Here is a 19,937-nt window from a genome sequence, read left to right on the forward strand (position 1 = left end):
ATCTAAGGCACAAGGCCTAAGCAAGGAACTGAGGTACAGGAGTTCTTCTGCAGGTTTCACTTCTCCACGAAAAAAAAACAACATTATCTTCAATATAAATAGGCTGAAAGCTTTAGCTTAAATTTATCCCATAGAAGTCGGCTGAAGGCCACACATTAATCAAGAAACAGTATTATGGCTTAAGGCCGAGACAAAGATTTTCTATGTTTAATCTAAATAGGCTGAAAACTCGGATGAAGGCTGCATATCAACTAACAATTTAATGGCTTAAGGCCTAGGAAGAAGAGCTTCAAATCTGAAAAGGCTGGAGGCCTTATGTTAAAATATTTCGTGTAAAACTCGGCTGAAGGCCTCAAACTAAAATATAACAATGTTATGACTTAATGGCAAGACAACGATTTTGAATTTTTAATTTAAGAAAGGTTAAAACTCGGCTGAGGGCCACGCACCATGCAGAACACAATTTTACGGCTTAAGGCCTAAAGGGAAGAGCTTCTAAATTTAACTAAAATAGGCTAAAGGCTTTATCCTAAAATGCTTCACATAGAATTCGGCTGATGGCCACTTACGAAACCCAAACAATCTCACGGCTTAAGGCCCAGACAAAGAAACTTCCAATTTTTGATTTAAGCTGGAAAACTCGGTTGAAGGCCACATAAAAACTAAAAAATATTTTTTATGGCTTAAAGCCTAGACAAATTTTTCAACTTTTAATTTGAAAAGGCTGAAAAGTCGGCTGAAGGCCACATACCAATTTGAAACCAACTTATGGCTCAAGGCCTAGGCACAAGGAATTTTCAATTTTAATTTTGAAAGGCTGAAACTCGGATGAAGGCCTCATACCAATCAAGAGACTTCTCTTTACGGCTTAAGGCCTAAGAAGAACAGCCTTGCGATTTTAATTAGCTGAACTCTACTGAAGGCCACATAGAGTACTTAAGACTAAAAGGGAAATCACAGCGTACAACACAAGCAGCAGCGCTCGGAAGGTTCTAAGAATCGGCCTGCGAAGGTAACACCAACACATGTTTATGTGAGACCGGCAGCCAGACCGATCACCTTTTAAGCGGAAGGCAACTCAACCAAAAGCCAGCTGACGAACCAACCAACGAGATCAGTTCTGCTCCACCCGACCAGAAAAACGACGACAAGATGTCAATAGCACAACGTTCTGGATACTGGTGCCCAATCCAGCCAAGTCACAATAAACGCCGAAACCTACCAACAACACCTCAACTGTCGAAATACACGCCGTGCTGGTCAGCATCAAAACAATGAGTAAAATACACTATCAAAAACTATGCCAATGACCAGGACAGGTCACTGGAACATCAACGTGGACAAGGCAGAAGATACAGCTAGTACACTTCATTAATGAAGGAATGAATTAAATTAAGTTAAACACCAGACAGGAAGACGGCTGCAATTCTAGCCGACCTCAATGCACACACGGAAATCTCCCAGAAAGCGACAGCCAGGATCAAACGAAGAGATGTGATAACAGTTGACACTTGGCAGTAGGTTAAGCGAACGCTCAATTTCAGTGTCCAGGATCGGTGGGCGACGAACTTCGTAACCCTCCCAAGAAGTGCTTCACAACTCCAACTGCGTGTGCACGCCGTCAGCGGCTCTGGCCTGCCCACACACCACGGAGACTTCCTCACTGCTCTGGTCCAACCAACCGACTGGTAGGCCCGGAAACGGTCAAAGCACCAAATACACGTCGGCCGATCAGACTACTGGCTGAACGACCAACCAACGGCCGTTCCCGCTCCAGTATCCTTCCGTTGGACAGTTCAGCACTGGCTGTCCGCGCCTTACAGGCACTCCACTCCATCCCTCACTTCATTGCTGCTGCGTCCTGACTCAACTCCAGACACACGACCACCCGGAAATACTATCGGTCGCTCCAAAGTTGGTACGAAAGTGCACTTATCGATAAGTGCGGCTGCTGCCACTCACGGCGGGTATGGCAGGAAGTTAGTGACACCAGTAAAAGAAATAAGAAAACGAGGCGGCAGTACCGTAAGAGAAGATGACAAGCAATCAACGGCATGAACACGAGCCATGCGTGGCTCAAGTATTATAACTTTCTATTTGGTTTATAATATTATCACGGTAAATGACATACAGTTCTTCCAGATATGTGATCTGATTGGTTTCCTGACGATGAACAGAGTGTTTGCAATCTTTAATGATGAATAAATTAATAAGGAATAGAACTTAATGTTCACGATGACAACTACAACCGAGTAATTAGAAATGAATGAAAAATCGAGAAAAAACCGGGACATCTTATTGGTAATTGCGAAGTTGGACAAAGTTTAAAAAATAAAACTGGAAAGAGGTGGTTGTAATCTTGGGAACTATGAGATGAGTGATCAAAAATAATAGAATGTAAAAGAATAGTGACCATACGGTAGTTGAATGCTATGACATTTTCTGAGACAATGTTTATATTTTGTTGCATGATGCAGAAATTGGATAATATCTAAAGTAAAAGTGTGTCTAGAATACACATATACAATTACAGTAGGACTCATAATAATGTTCCACATCACTAATTAGTCTGTTACCTTTTATGTAAAAATGACAGAACACATAACCCTTAGGGAGTCTAAATCCTAGTTGCCATGGCAATTGAAAGAGGTTTTATATTCCAAATAAAGGTAATCAGAGAATGAACGATGTATTTTCTATTTACATCACATTTCCCACTATACAGGGTGAGTCACCTAACATTACCGCTGGATATATTTCGTAAATCACATCAAATACTGACGAATCGATTCCACAGACCGAACGTGAGGAGAGGGGCTAGTGTAATTGGTTAATACAAACCATAAAAAATGCACGGAAGTATGTTTTTTACCACAAACCTACGTTTTTTTAAAAATGGAACCCCGTTAGTTTTGTTAGCACATCTGAACATATGAACAAATACGTAATCAGTGCCGTTTGTTGCGTTGTAAAATGTTAATTACATCCGGAGATATTGTAACCTAAAGTTGACGCTTGAGTACCACTCCTCCGCTGTTCGATCGTGTGTATCTGAGAGCACCGAATTACGTAGGGATCCAAAGGGAACGGTGATGGACCTTAGGTACAGAAGAGACTGTAACAGCACATTACGTCCACATGCTAACACCTTTTTATTGGTCTTTTTCACTGACGCACATGTACATTACCATGAGGGGTGAGGTACACGTACACACGTGGTTTCCGTTTTCAATTACGGAGTGGAATAGAGTGTGTCCCGACATGTCAGGCCAATAGATGTTCAATGTGGTGTCCATCATTTGCTGCAGACAATTGCAATCTCTGGCGTAACGAATGTCGTACACGCCGCAGTACATCTGGTGTAATGTCGCCGCAGGCTGCCACAATACGTTGTTTCATATCCTCTGGGGTTGTAGGCACATCACGGTACACATTCTCCATTAACGTACCCCACAGAAAGAAGTCCAAAGGTGTAAGATCAGGAGAGCGGGCTGGCCAATTTATGCGTCCTCCACGTCCTATGAAACGCCCGTCGAACATCCTGTCAAGGGTCAGCCTAGTGTTAATTGCGGAATGTGCAGGTGCACCATCATGCTGATACCACATACGTCGACGCGTTTCCAGTGGGACATTTTCGAGCAACGTTGGCAGATCATTTTGTAGAAACGCGATGAATGTTGCAGCTGTTTGGGCCCCTGCAATGAAGAGAGGACCAATGAGGTGGTCGCCAATTATTTCGCACCATACATTTATAGTCCACGGTCGCTGTCGCTCTACCTGTCTGAGCCAGCGAGGATTGTTCACGGACCAGTAATGCATGTTCCGTAGATTCACTGCCCCGTGGTTTGTGAAACCCGCTTCATCGGTAAACAGGTAGAACTGCAACGCATTCTCTGTTAATGCCCATTGACAGAATTGCACTCGATGATTAAAGTCATCACCATGTAATTGCTGATGTAGCGACACATGAAACGGGTGAAAGTGGTGACAATGCAGTATGTGCATGACACTACTTTGACTCAGTCCACCAGTTCTCGCAATGTCCCGTGTACTCATGTGTGGGTTCATGGTAACAGCAGCTAACATACAAACTGCACCCGCTTCTCCTCTGACGGGCCTGTCACGGACCCGTTTGCGTGCTACGACCATACCTGTTGCATACAGTTGGCGGTAGATGTTTTGCAATGTGCGGCACGTTGGATGCTCTCTGTCCGGGTACCGTTCTGCATACACCCTGCAGGCTTCAGCTGCATTTCGTCGACACTCGCCATAGATGAGTATCATCTCCGCCTTTTCAGAGTTCGAATACACCATGGTCACAGTTCCTACAACACTACACTATCACAGACGTCTGGTAACGCGGTGTACTACAGTTGGTCTGCGTGAGGAGACGAATGCAGAATAACAACAGCAGCAAGCGCTACATGCGGACACTGCGACAGCTAGACCAAACCACAACAGTGCACTACAGCCACACTCGTAAACACGCTCGTCATCGTAAACATGTCCCTGCAGATGCTGCTCGCCGACCGTGGCCCTTGTTTGTTACAACACGTAACTGAACGTCGGAGGTTTCAATCGTCAGCTTTAGGTTACAATATCTCCGGATGTAATTAACATTTTACAATGCAACAAACGGCACTGAATACGTATTTGTTCATATGTTCAGATGTGCTCACAAAACTAATGTGGTTTCATTTAAAAAAACGTAGGTTTGTGTTAAAAAACATACTTCCGTGCATTTTTGTATGGTTTGTATTAAACAATTACACTAGCCCCCCTCTTCACGTTCGGTCTGTGGAATCGGTTCGTCAGTATTTGATGTGGTTTACGAAATATATCCAGCGGTAACGTTAGGTGACTCATCCTGTATATGTATTGAAACATTTCTCCCAACCCCTTACATCATTGATAACTACAGCCTCAGTAGTGAGGCTGTGGGCGCACTATTGCAAGATTTCCCATTCCCTATCAATGATGACATGCAATGTTCCCGTATTTCCCCAACCCACCTCTCTAATATCACAGGAAAACAACTTTATTTATAAAGTAGCAGGAAATTCAAAACTTATGAGAAATTTAAAATAGCACAACACTGCTAGAGGGTTGTTCCCACCTCTCTGACGTCTCAAGCTACTTATCCTAAGTGAAAAATGTCGAGAAACTAAAAAATCCTAGACAGACAATTGTCCAGTTGGTGTGTAATTTAAAAAATCCAAGATGGTGGACTGTGGGATATTGGTGACCAATATCCCTCAGTCCACCAGCTTGGATTTTTTAAAGCCTGTATAGCTGCCAGGTCACTTAACTCCAAAATCCTAATCCAAGATGGTTCATCTGGGGAATCTGGCGCAGCTTGCGTTTTTTACAGATTTTTCACAACCATATGACCTCAGAATTAAACATTGCTAAACTATGGATACTAGTGCAATCTGCATCGTTACCAGGACACTTGCACTAAGCATGGAATGCAATGGGGTTGACCCTACATAGTTGCAAGATTTCATATATTCTAGGTTTAAAACCATGTCATAATTTTAAAAAGGTATATAGTTAAAAGAATCACCTGCCTTTGTGTTTAAATCTCACACATATTATATGTTTGAACAGTTTCTCCCATGGCAGTTCCCTTAAGTCCACTTGTTATGTTTTTAAACAACTCCCCCCATCAGTTGCTAGCCTATTTGTGCGGTTACCACTACCACTGCAGTAGGATAGCAATGGTTATATCTTTGTTTAAACCAACTGCGGTGTAAAGAGTCCCCTTCCACAGTCAGAGTGACTGTGCAGGCCCTCCACTAGTTGAGACCGCCACCACACTTCCTGGATTGTGACTTCATAGACATCATAGTGCTGACTACCATGCAGTTGCTGTTGTGTGATGGCTGGCGTATATTGTAATACCATCTGATGCATCCACTGTCGTGCTGCCAGAGAATTTGTGGGACAGAACATAAACATGTTTTCCCATGCAGATCACAGCTTGTATCTCCGGACTGAAGCACCTAGAACCACTCGGCCACAACGGCCGGCTCAGCTACTGGTACTGCATCTGCAGCTAGAATGCGCTGTCAAGTTAAGGCAAATACAGTGTCAGGCTGTGGCATAACTTCCCATTATAGAATGTTATTTCACTTCTGATGATTATTAGCTTGTTTGAACTATCATTGGCTTGCCTGCTTAGTATTACAAGCAGAAAATGACAAACGTTCAGCACTGCAAGATAGAATATATGCCCTACATGTAGTCGCTGTAATGTTTGGGTGGTTTGGAAAATGGCTAGTTTAAAGCATAACAACCCTCGTTTACTATGTGTAAAAATGTGTACTATTATTGTCCAGTTTGCTGTTTCTTTGAAGTGTCATGTAGTCTCAACTGTGTCGCAGCACACATTAGCATTATCAGCAGAAGGCCGTAAACATTTTGTTCTGCAGAATAATTCTCTAGCATGGAGTTACTATAATATTTGGCTGACTTTGCAAGTATAGCGACCTTCGTTTTTTACGTAAACGATTGATTACTACTGTTCTGCATGCTATTTCCTCAAGGTACCGTGCAGTTTCCACTATGTGAGAGGAGAACGCCGGCCGGAGTGGCCGTGCGGTTCTAGGCGCTGCAGTCTGGAACCGAGCGACCGCTACGATCGCAGGTTCGAATCCTGCCTCGGGCATGGATGTGTGTGATGTCCTTAGGTTAGGTAGGTTTAATTAGTTCTAAGTTCTAGGCGACTGACGATCTCAGAAGTTAAGTCGCATAGTGCTCAGAGCCATTTGAAACATTTGAGAAGAGAACAGTATGAGCTAACATCCCAAAGATGTTCTGGGTCACATGTGGTTCCCCTTCATCGAAATGCTTTGGCTCAAACTCGTCTAGGGGTTGAACCGCAAGTGTCGCATTACATGCACTAAATTAGACACTTGTGACCCTTTGGTTAAACTATCTGGCTGAGTTCGAGTTTGCGAAATACAAAGTTAATATAACACTTAATAATAGTAATAATAATATCGGGAACTAAATTAACGACCCATAAATGATGTAGGCCACACAGTTGCGATTTTCAGAGTAATGTTTATTCAGAAAGCAAACTATCAGCGAAAGTAGTCCTATTTAGAGTTACTGTTACACTCGAGCGTATCCATTTCATACGGTTCGATCATTTACAATCTCATCTCAAAATACAAGTTATCTACGCGAAAAGTTAGAGTTCACACTAGGCGCGCGGCTGCTCACCGCTCAGAGACTAAGTCCCGCGATACCACTCAATGCGAATTTTTTTAAGTCGTTTCACTTCCTAGCTGCCTTAAGGCCGACTGTCCGCTTTCGCGTCTGGGGACTCCAGCCGAAGTGTCCGCTTTCGCGTCTGCACCAGCACTGCCCCTCTGCCCGTCCCAGGCCGCGTTTCCCGCGCGCCGAATATCCTCTCTCAACTGACTACTGCAGTTCCCTTTCCTGAAGCCGCCCATCTGATTGGCTAAACTTATTCTACATTATTTTACATCTTAACATATTTAAATAATCAAAGCTTGAGCACTTTCACGTTCTAAATAAAGTAACAATAAGATCCATTACATAATAAACGCTAAATTCTTTTACACAAAACCAATACAATTTATTTCTTAGATTTCAATGCCACAGCCAGTAGCCTTGCACCAATGTGCTTTCTGATAAATAAATAAGGAACAAAAGTAACTATTATGCACTAAGCTTTACAACAAACATTCTATTACCTAATGATTTAATAAGGTGGCATGTTGTCATCGTTCAATGTCTTTTGTTTGGACGAAATGATGATCTGATACTTAACTGAAAATACTGATAATTTAAATTTGCTATAGCTTTTAAAGAAATAAAGTTACATAGTTGTCGTTTTAATGATGCGCTTCTATATAAAATGTCGATCGTTAAGATCGACCAAAGCGTTCAGATTTTAGCATTCAGGTCTTTGTTACAAAACTTGTTAATTTCACTTTAACATTAAATCCAAAAGTATGATAGATATGTCCAGTATTCGAGTTTTAATGGGGGTCACCATGAAAATTTATGGAGGATGGCTGATTAAAATTACTGTGGCTTGATTCCCTGCATTACTACGGAATTAAATAGTTTTCATAAATGTTTCCCTTTATGGCCGATCTTAGGTCCGCCATATTTAACACTGCTACATCTCCTTGGCCACAAGCGGCTTCTACTGGGTTTTCTTATGACGTACGTTCTCGTCTGTCTCAATTCTACACTACAGCGCTTAGGCCTCAATAGACAATAGACGCCTGTGAGTTTCCCCATCTCGTGGTGGATCTGCGCCCATTGTGGTACGCGGTCCTGGACGACAGGGTTCGTTTCACAATTCCTGTAGGCTGACTCTTTTGGCCATATATTTAAATGAGAGCGAAATGGTTGTTAACTCACAAGATGACAGCGATTTGAACTGGAAAATGAAGTAGATAGCATATCATAGGGTCACTATAATATCTAACTCTAACATCTAACTGTATGATGTGCAGAGCACCATCTTATACGCATGTATACAGATCAATAGCGTCTGTCAGCTGGGAATTTTTTTTCCAGGTTACATCCTAACAGAAGGTGGAGGGCAGAATGGATGTGTTAGCTAGAGTGTCTGATGTGTGATTTCCACTGTACTCGCCTACCAGATCACTGTCAGGTTGGCAACAACTCAGACATACACATGGTAACACTGCTTTCCCACGGAACTTTCAAAACAAACTCATCCACGCATTCAGTCACACAGAGAGGTGTGCAGGAAACGATATGAATCAAAGAAGAACAAATATATAATAAATAAACACGTTTTACAACTCATCCTCCCTTCTGAGGCACATTGTCAAGGCAAAAGAATAATTTTCAGTGTGGCTGGCGTATTGTGAGGACGCTCAGATATTCTGAACTGATAACGTTCATGAGATGGGACTCACCGTACCGTTTCACAACTTCCAAAATTAGTTTTAATCCACCAGCTGTGAAGAACTTAAGGTGACTCGCTTTGTATAGATTTAGTCCTTAATATCTAATGTGACAGTGTTTTAAGAGCAATTCAGATCAAGCACAAATAAGACCTTTTGCCGAAAAATGTACCATATATGGTGTTATTTCAGTAATATCATGGACGCTACTACTTAGTTGACTGAGGTTACTACAATGAGCTCAGAGGTCATCTTCTCCCTGCTTATATTCATTCTTGAGTATATGTGCTATAGTGAGGGGAATAGTTTTACCCGTTCCCCAAACACAACAGAAAACAATGCTCAAATGACCATCATGCCCACGCTTATCATTCGCAAATAAATTATATTATTAATTTTCAGGGTGATTCTGAAAGAAATGATGAGCTGACATATTGCGTATTCTGAAGCATAAGTTAAGGGACCTCTGTGAGAATCTGTTATTTGCACAAATCCCTTACGTAATTTTTTCTGACACATTACTAAATCAAATCGCCTGTTACTGTTTCCGTAAGGAGGATTCAGGTTTGATGCCTGGCCTAGCCATATTAATTTGGGTTTTCGAAATTTATGCCACATAATTGTAGGTAACTGCTGGCACATCTTAACAGTAGAATATAACTGTAACATTGTTCATCTTCTATCCATTATTAATAATTTGAGAGAAACGTCTGATACAGTAAATACACTCCTGGAAATGGAAAAAAGAACACATTGACACCGGTGTGTCAGACCCACCATACTTGCTCCGGACACTGCGAGAGGGCTGTACAAGCAATGATCACACGCACGGCACAGCGGACACACCAGGAACCGCGGTGTTGGCCGTCGAATAGCGCTAGCTGCGCAGCATTTGTGCACCGCCGCCGTCAGTGTCAGCCAGTTTGCCGTGGCATACGGAGCTCCATCGCAGTCTTTAACAATGGTAGCATGCCGCGACAGCGTGGACGTGAACCGCATGTGCAGTTGACGGACTTTGAGCGAGGGCGTATAGTGGGCATGCGGGAGGCTGGGTGGACGTACCGCCGAATTGCTCAACAGGTGGGGCTTGAGGTCTCCACAGTACATCGATGTTGTCGCCAGTGGTCGGCGGAAGGTGCACGTGCCCGTCGACCTGGGACCGGACCGCAGCGACGCACGGATGCACGCCAAGACCGTAGGATCCTACGCAGCGCCGTAGGGGACCGCACCGCCACTTCCCAGCAAATTAGGGACACTGTTGCTCCTGGGGTATCGGCGAGGACCATTCGCAACCGTCTCCATGAAGCTGGGCTACGGTCCCGCACACCGTTAGGCCGTCTTCCGCTCGCGCCCCAACATCGTGCAGCCCGCCTCCAGTGGTGTCGCGACAGGCGTGAATGGAGGGACGAATGGAGACGTGTCGTCTTCAGCGATGAGAGTCGCTTCTGCCTTGGTGCCAATGATGGTCGTATGCGTGTTTGGCGCCGTGCAGGTGAGCGCCACAATCAGGACTGCATACGACCGAGGCACACAGGGCCAACACCCGGCATCATGGTGTGGGGAGCGATCTCCTACACTGGCCGTACACCACTGGTGATCGTCGAGGGGACACTGAATAGTGCACGGTACATCCAAACCGTCATCGAACCCATCGTTCTACCATTCCTAGACCGGCAAGGGAACTTGCTGTTCCAACAGGACAATGCACGTCCGCATGTATCCCGTGCCACCCAACGTGCTCTAGAAGGTGTAAGTCAACTACCCTGGCCAGCAAGATCTCCGGATCTGTCCCCCATTGAGCATGTTTGGGATTGGATGAAGCGTCGTCTCACGCGGTCTGCACGTCCAGCACGAACGCTGGTCCAACTGAGGCGCCAGGTGGAAATGGCATGGCAAGCCGTTCCACAGGACTACATCCAGCATCTCTACGATCGTCTCCATGGGAGAATAGCAGCCTGCATTGCTGCGAAAGGTGGATATACACTGTACTAGTGCCGACATTGTGCATGCTCTGTTGCCTGTGTCTATGTGCCTGTGGTTCTGTCAGTGTGATCATGTGATGTATCTGACCCCAGGAATGTGTCAATAAAGTTTCCCCTTCCTGGGATAATGAATTCACGGTGTTCTTATTTCAATTTCCAGGAGTGTATTTATCTTCATTCGTTATTATTACTCTACAGCATATTTAAATATTATTTACCTAGTGGAATTATATGATTATGTGACAACATTGTAGTGGTCATGTGGAGAAGAAAATAAATAATAAATACTTACAAGAAATATAATAAAGGGAGTAATAATGAAACATAACTGATGTCAATAAAACTGTAAGGGAGGGCTGTATTCTGTCAGTGTTTTCAGCTGGTATCTACAAGAGGCAATGGAGAGAGTGAAGGAAAATAATTAGACAGGAAAATGTAGAGGGAAGAGGTAAGAAATATGAGCCTCATAGATATTGTTGAATGGGTCACACCCTCACAAACCAGAAACTGATTAAGGATGAACTAAACAACAGAGTAAGTATTTGGATATAAAAAATTGACTTTAAATCAAAGTAGAAATTGTAGGAGCCATGGCCAGAAACGCATCATAGTATGGGTGAGACATCCATATTTTTTTGGAAATGTAGGATAAAATCATATGAGAGGAGAATGTTAAAAACTATATGAATGATAAATTAAAAAATGAAAAGGTACTGGAGACAGCGGACCAGTTTAACGCTGTCACAAATTTTGGGCGTCACTATGAGAGAGGGAACTCCAATGGAGCATTATGTGAGGCCAGCAGGCAGGTGCGGAAGCTCTGTTACGCAAATTCATAAACAAGCCAGTTTTCCCACCGCAAGGCGGGTTGGGCTCAGGTGCGACACAGCAGAAAAGCTGTGCGGCTATGAACCAGCCTAAGGAAAGTATCCACACCATGGGACCGCGAAGATATTGATCCGATTGTCCCTGGAAAGAATGTATCGGCACAAGCTAGTTGCCAGTATGGACACTATTGATCCTAGCACAGCTACGCACAGGTCTGCCGGCACCCTTCACGACACCACGGCCACGCAACTCTCCGCCACATGATCGGTCAGTGAGCACCCGGAGTCAGTCTGGGCATCCACCACCACGAGTCCAGATCACGAAGCTAAGTCTGTATCTGTTAATTTGGAGCAGTACGACAGATGAGCCTCAACAACAGCACCCAAACTTGTGCCTTGGAGGGCAGTAGTTCAGGCTGATGGCATTACGACTGTCATCCATCCACACCGGGGTGAGCTCTTGCAGCAGCAGCAGACTTCTAAGAGACTTAGGGCAGACATTCACGTAGCCAACCCTTTTTGCTTGCGGCTGCACAGCGCCAACTGGGGCATGTGCTGCTGAGTGAAGCAAACAGTGCCAACAGAGTAGGACACAGATGGAACACATCCAGCGCACCACCACCACAGCCTTCTGCCCCTAACGGCGGAGTAAGCGGACCATTGCCAGCACCGGCCAGCACTAGTGCCTCAGCACCCTGCCAACGTACCACCTGTACGCCATAGCGGACTCACTCGCCCCGAAATGGTTCAAATGGCTCTGAGCACTATAGGACTTAACATCTGAGGTCATCAGTCCCCTAGAACTTAGAACTACTTAAACCTAACTAACCTAAGGACATCACACACATCCATGCCCGAGGCAGGATTCGAACCTGTGACCGTAGCGGTCGCGAGGTTCCAGACTGAAGCGCCTAGAACCACTCGGCCACTCGCTCGCCCCGTATCATTACACAAGGAAGAAGGTCTGTGGAAAACGTCAACAGCAAAAGGGTCTGCAGTGGAAATGGCGTGTCCTATATGGGACAGTCGTCAAGAGGTTAACAGTGAGTTTCCCTCGACTTCCTTATTGGTTTGTTTGAGAAGCATACATACATTAATCTCTTATTGCAAGTGAGTATAACTTGGAATATATACATGAGAGAAATGTGTACAATTATATCGTTAGTTTACAAGAGATGAAATTGATACATACGCATCGACCTCCCAGGGTGGAGCAGGAGGAAGCTGTCAGAGCAACATATGAGCCCTGAAACGGCCAGCAGAGCCCCACGGCGGGGAACGCCCGGCGGAACTAGCACTCGGTGAGCTGCAAGCTGGTAGCCGTCCTCAGTTTCCACCGCGTGCGTCTCGCACGTCAAGCCGTAATCCCTGCATCCGTCCAGCTGCAACAGTTCACAGTAGCTGCAAGATCCGCCGCGCCCTGCCCCTGACTGAACAGTAGGACCATTAATATCCTGGGGCTGGTCCGGACTGGCAGCACTGGCGAAGGCAGGCCACTCACATCCCCACCAATGAGATTCTCGTTCAGTAAATAATGCCAAAAAACTGTTTGCACTCATTAATGCACAACTATTATAAAAATGTATGTATATACACTACTGGCCATTAAAATTGCTACACCACAAAGATGACGTGCTACAGACGCGAAATTCAACCGACAGAAAGAAGATTCTGTGATATGCAAATGATTAGCTTTTCAGAGCATTCACACAAGGTTGGCGTCGGTGGCGACACCTACAACGTGATGACATGAGGAAAGTTTCCAACCGATTTCTCATACACAAACAGAAGTTGACCGGGGTTGCCTGGTGAAACGTTGTTGCGATGCCTCCTGTAAGGAGGAGAAATGCGTACCATCACGTTTCCGACTTTGATAAAGGCCGGATTGTAGCCTATCGCAACTGTGGTTTATCGTATCGCGACATTGCTGCTCGCGTTGGTCGAGATCCAATGACTGTTAGCAGAATATGGAATCGGTGGGTTCAGGAGGGTAATACGAAACGCCGTGCTGAATCCCAACGGCCTCGTATCACTATCAGTCGAGATGACAGGCATCTTATCAGCACGGCTGTAACGGATCGTGCAGCCACGTCTCGATCCCTGAGTCAACATATGGGGACGTTTGCAAGACAACAACCATCTGAAGGAACAGTTCGACGACGTTTGCAGCAGCATGGACTATCTGCTCGGCGACCACGGCTGCGGTTACCCTTGACGCTGCATCACAGACAGGAGCGCCTGCGATGCTGTACTCAACGACGAACCTGGGTGCACGAATGGCAAAACGTCATTTTTTCGGATCAATCCAGGTTCTGTTTACAGCATCATTATGGTCGTATCCGTGTTTGGCAACATCGCGGAGAACGCACATTGGAAGCGTGTATTCGTCATCGCCATACTGGCGTATCACCCGGCGTGATGGTATGGGGTGCCATTGGTTACACGTCTCGGTCACCTCTTGTTCGCATTGACGGCACTTTGATCAGTGGACGTTACATTTCAGATGTGTTACGACACGTGGTTTTACCCTTCATTCGATCCCTGCGAAACCCTACATTTTAGCAGGATAATGCACGACCGCATGTTGCAGGTCCTGTACGGGCCTTTCTGGATACAGAAAATGTTCGACTGCAGCCCTGGCCAGCACATTCTCCAGATCTCTCACCAATTGAAAACGTCTGGTCAATGGTAGCCGAGCAACTGGTTCGTGACAATACGCCGGTCACTACTCTTGATGAACTGTGGTATCGCTTTGAAGCTGCATAGGCAGCTGTACCTGTACACGCCATCCAAGCTCTGACTCAATGCCCAGGCGTGTCAAGGCCGTTATTACGGCCAGAGGTGGTTGTTCTGGGTACTGATTTCTCAGGATCTATGCACCCAAATTGCGTGAAAATGTAATGACATGTCAGTTGTAGTATAATATATTTGTCCAATGAATACCCGTTCATCATCTGCATTTCTTCTTGGTGTAGCAATTTTAATGGCCAGTAGTGTATTTATGAGTGTATGTATGTATATAAGTTTCACATCTCCTCCTAAACCATAGGACCGATTTTAACTTAACTTGTAACATATATCCCTGACAGTGTGTAACGAATGCTGTTGGGGTAGAAACAACACACCTACCATGGCTCAGGGGATATGAAACCATAAAGAATGAGATGCGTGAAAAACTGCCGCATCATATATGACGTTTAAGCTTATTACTTCTGTGCCGCTAACTCTATTGCCAATAAATGTCGCAGTATCCATATACACCGCTAAATGTATACACAAAATTATATCATGGTGCCACAAATAGTTCAGGAGATGGGACGTCATGGAGACTCAAATGCGTGAAAAACTGGCGCACCATGCATGACATTTAAGCTTGTTACTTCTGTGCTACTAACTGAATTCGCTACATATATATGACAGACAGTATCCACAGACTTTGCTGTTGTTGTCGTTTAGGGTGTACAGGATCTCAACAGTGAGATTATCAGCGTCCTTAGAAATATTAAAAGGAAACGAATATGGTGAATAGGGCTAAAATTCTTGACACTCTGTCTATCTATCTCTCTCTCTGTCTCTCTCTCTCTCTCTCTCTCTCTCTCTCACTCACTCACTCACTCGCATTCACCCGCACACACACGTATATTCCATATCACACGCCGTAAAGCGAAGGAGAAATAGTAGAAGACACTACACGTGGGAAGAAAACGGAAGCAAACGACAGAGGAGCTAAGGCAATGGCACAGGGATTTGTTGCTGTCTGACGACTTCCAGAAACCACAGGCGAGCCAGTCAAACTGTTAACACATTAAGAACATCTCACTAAAATTTTTGGAAACCAAATAGGCAAATCACCAAATCTTAAAAGCCGCACCATGTTCGTTGGAACGTCACTTAAAATGCAGGGCTGATCTGCCAGCAAATCAGACGCTCCACTCTGGTCTGAAAGTAAAACACAGTCTCGTAAAACGTGGCGCTCAGCCTTCTATACGCCACAAGGACCGCACATTGAAGCGTCGTCGCTCCTGAGCAAGAAGTCGTGCGACAAAGCACTGTGGTCTCTGCGAATACATATAAGGAGCACCTCATCTTCATGGCTGAAACGAGATACACCACGGCTGTGTGGTGGGCCTTAGTAGATGCAGCTTATTACCTGTTACTACCAGCCATTCGTCCTCCCATCGACTCACAGCAACAGCGAGGCGGCAGCATGCAGGGGGTGACACACTGATGGAACTGAGGATCACGACACCCTTCCTCTAGTGCGACATTTGCCCTCTAGTTCCCAGCAATAGTCATGTGCCCTCGTACCAAGCAGAAACATATCTCCTTCTCCACCCACTGTAGTTGGAGGAGGGCACCCTGAATATTTTGTACTACTTTACTGCAAGATACAACAGTTGTAGGGAGCGAAGGGCACTCAGAGAAGCGGAACAGACAAGGAATTTAGCACTCGAAGCACATCTCATCTGCTCCAGTGCCCTTAAGATCGCATATAATCCCACATCGAACATAGTAAAGTTTTGAGGCAGACGGACATTGAGTACACAGTCGAGGAAACCACGGAGCAACCAACGGCGTCCCTCTCTTTAGAACCATTCCTACAGACAGATTTAGACTCGTGCTGCTCAGTTAAACGCGCTGCTCCTACTGTCGCAGGTTCGATTCCTGCTTCGGGCATGGATGTGTGTGATGTCGTTATGTTAGTTAGGTTTAAGTAGTTCTAAGTTCTGGGGGACTGATGACCTCAGATGTTAAGTCCCATAGTGCTCAGAGTCATTTGAGCCGTTTTGAGCTTAGTTAAAATGTCATAAAATAATGTATTAAAAACATGTGTAATACTGCAATCTCTGCTGCACTGCACCAATTCTAAAATTTTTCTGCACCTCTGCAGTAACTGTTGTGGCAGGCAGTTAAAACCTTTGGTGCTGTACGTGCTCCACACCGACTCCAGCACACACTATACATGGATCCCAAATGGCATTGTTGCTCCTGGACGATTGGAGAGAACGCCTTCCACAGGAGGCCGAACAACGCTATGGTATGTGGATGAAGTCGGAGATGTGAGGAACTTACATGCCTGAGGCACCATGAGGAGCTGCGGCCGGATGGTGCCTCGGCACAGAGGCTGGGTACGGGGCTGGTGGATGTGCTATCCTTTCCTGGTTTGAAGACAGGTATCAGAATCTTCAGGTAAGAAGGCCTCACAGACCTGTACGCTGTGGGTCCATAGTCTGACCGCAAACGCACAAAAGCCCTATAAAACTGCACCAGACGCGGCCTGTCTGCTCCACGAGACCTGTAGCTAGGGTACTTTACGATATTCAGTGGCTTCTGGGTTCTCGCTTCCACGTCTCCCAGCTGCGGTAACCACGACTGTTTCGAGTCAAAAATGAGGCCCAGAAAGTTCACTGAGTCTTTAAAATGTTGAGTGGCGTTCTCCATACGCAGATCAGGTAAAATAAAAAAAGACGAGAGCGATTAAAATGAGCACACAATCCTTATTTGCGGAAAACTGAAAATCTGTCTTTGCAGTCTACTAACCTAACGTCTGCACTGTAAGTTCCAACTTATGGGTGATTGTTGCAACACTGGAGGTGCAACAGAAAGCAGTACAGTCGTCCACAAATCAAGTGCACTGTACAGGACTCCTAACGGTAAACGAGGTACTTTTTATGGGTATTAAAAGATTGCCCATAGAACACCATCCTCCCGCTCAAAGTGATGCAACAGCACATCGCCAATTCGAGACCTAAAAAAAGCGCTTGGAGAGGAAGGACCCTACGAAAATGTGGAGCTGGCTACGAAATCCCTATGATGGAGTTGCACGAGAGCATTGTGTCTCCAAATAGTGTTCTACGCTTTACTGATATCGAAGAATACGCAGAGACAGTGATGTTTCCTTAGGAAACCCTGCTGAGCACCCGCCTCTAGTAACACCAGGTTGGAATACAAACAGATGGCGGCTGAAGAGTTGCCTGGTCTCTGAAAATGAGATCAGAGGGCGGTTCACTGTTCGCTCTAGGATCTTTCCCATACAGCTCTTTAAGGTGAAGCTCCGATAACTACTTGTGCGATCCTTTCTTGGTTTGAGGAGAGGTATCAGAACAGCCTCTCTCCAACATTTGGGTAAGTCGCCTGTCTGTCATATCAGATTAAAATATTCGAGGAAGATCTCCTTTCACGCTGTAAGCAAATGTCGAATCATGCAGCAGGGGATTCGGTCGTGACCTAGTGCAGTGTCGCGAGTCTCAGGCAGTGCCGATTCCAGGTCCCACGTGGAGAAAGGGTAGTTGCATGATTCAGAATTTTTGGCTCTGAAGTCCTACTCGTCCCTCTGTACAGTCGCACGTTAGCAGCGAAACACCAGATCCTGGCTGAAGTTGGCGGTAACCTTTGCAAAATGCTCTGCTATCATCACTGATGTCTGCATGTTGTTTGGAGAGACCCCTGTTTCTGGACTGCTGTTATTGGCTACTGTGTTTACCGGAAATGCACCTGAGGTTTTCCATACTTTTACAGAAAAAGTTGAGTGGTTGATCGAGTCCAGGAAATTTTTCTATGACCTTTTCATGCTCTCCTTAATTAAGCCCGAGGGCCGTAAGGTTGTCTGCTGTCAGACAATGCTTAAATCGTCAGAGAGCCAGCCACACGTCTGTCCCGGTTGCTGAACGGCAGTCTCTGGTCCACCAACGAACGGGTTGCCTTCTAAGATGACTTGCGGACTTTGGTGCCGAGAAGTCAGCGGCATAATGGGTCACTTGTGTGATGTGCTGCACCCATTACTGGACGCTGTCTCGGTGTCAGAACACAGCTAGCTGGCTGAACAACTTCCAGTTAGCTGTGCTGGCCATCTATTTTCTGCCTTCTGTTCAAGTGTGCCTCCATCTAGGAGGTGAATGTGAAGTGGTGAGGGAAGTGGTCACTGTTTGAAGGTCGTCAGTATATAAAGGCACATTTGCATGCCGAGCGTGAGTTTCCTCGGAAACGCGAGATATTAATTAAATAAATAATCAGTGACAAATAAATAAAGCCTATGGCACACAACTGCAGCGCTGTGTCGCTGATAAAACAAAAGTACATTTACGTTACTCGTATGTTTGATTAAGAAAGAAGAGCTCTCGTTGAAGTGGTGCGAGAAGCACGTATTTTAGTTTATTGTCTGGCACACCGCCATATTTCATGATATAGAAAATTACTGCGAGTTGCAACCATACTAGGCACTCGATTCTGTAAAGAATTTATATTTATAAAAGTAAGTAGGATTATGAACTGTAGGCTTATTCATTGAATATATCTGATTTAACTAACTGTGTAATTTTTTGTTTAGTAGACAATCACCTCTGTACGACGTTTTGGCATGGCTGGCAAATTATTGTAATATTGAGATTTAGTTTATGAGTCCGCACCTACCGCAGCAGTCTTTGGAAACGATTTAATTACGAAGTCCGATTATTTCAGTTTTATTTCACGGTCAACTACGAGTAACATTGCCTTTACGAAAAAGCCATTGTCAAGCGTCTGATACCGAATAATCAAAACCTGACGACTCATAGGAGAGCCAATCATACAGATAAAAATAATTAATATTTTATTTTATTTTATTTTATTTTATTTATTTTATATTGGCGACCGTGACAGGACGTTGTTCAATTTGTCATTTGTTACATTGTTCTCTTTGTTTCATGTGAAAAATCAACCTTCTGGACCTGGACTTGACTATATGAGAAATAAAAAAAAAATCAAAAGATATTTGCCAATTATAAAATTTTGCGGGAAGACGCAAAGAAGCTTCCAGCAAAATAAGGTAAGACGCAGCATCTTTGCATTAGCAGGCTTGACCAGACGTATAATTCAGTGTATTAGCTTTTCAGTAAAATTCTGTAGTGTTTCTTTTCCGCATAACAGTTTCAGTGATAAATTCCATTCTCAGTATTTTTCCTTAAACAATAACGTATGCAACAATACCAATACACGAGTGTACAATATGGCCGACTTCTGTACGATATCATGTAACGTGGCCAGCAGCCATTACCAATAATCTCAAATTCAGTTTATATTTTTAAATTAACAGACAGCCATTGTTGCTACGACCGATTCATACTATACTGTATTTTATTTTAAAATCAGTGTCAAATATTTTCTTGAAACATATATCACGTGTGGCATGGTAATAACTAGAAAACAATACGCAAAAATGGAACAGCAAA

The 19,937-nt window shown here is 44.6% G+C and overlaps 1 protein-coding gene across 3 annotated transcripts in view; it reads right to left on the bottom strand.

Annotated features, from left to right (window-relative positions):
• Window positions 1–19,937, bottom strand: part of LOC124619889 (lipase member K-like) — a 210,857-nt gene that overhangs the window by 83,962 nt on the left and 106,958 nt on the right. For all 3 annotated transcript variants that reach the window (XM_047146518.1, XM_047146517.1, XM_047146519.1), the window contains exon 2: window positions 12,923–13,112. In XM_047146518.1, coding sequence (XP_047002474.1) covers window positions 12,923–13,112 — 190 coding nt within the window. The remainder of the gene's footprint in view (window positions 1–12,922; window positions 13,113–19,937) is intronic.

The sequence above is a fragment of the Schistocerca americana genome, chromosome 6, assembly GCF_021461395.2.
Source record: "Schistocerca americana isolate TAMUIC-IGC-003095 chromosome 6, iqSchAmer2.1, whole genome shotgun sequence".
Lineage (NCBI taxonomy): Eukaryota > Metazoa > Arthropoda > Insecta > Orthoptera > Acrididae > Schistocerca > Schistocerca americana.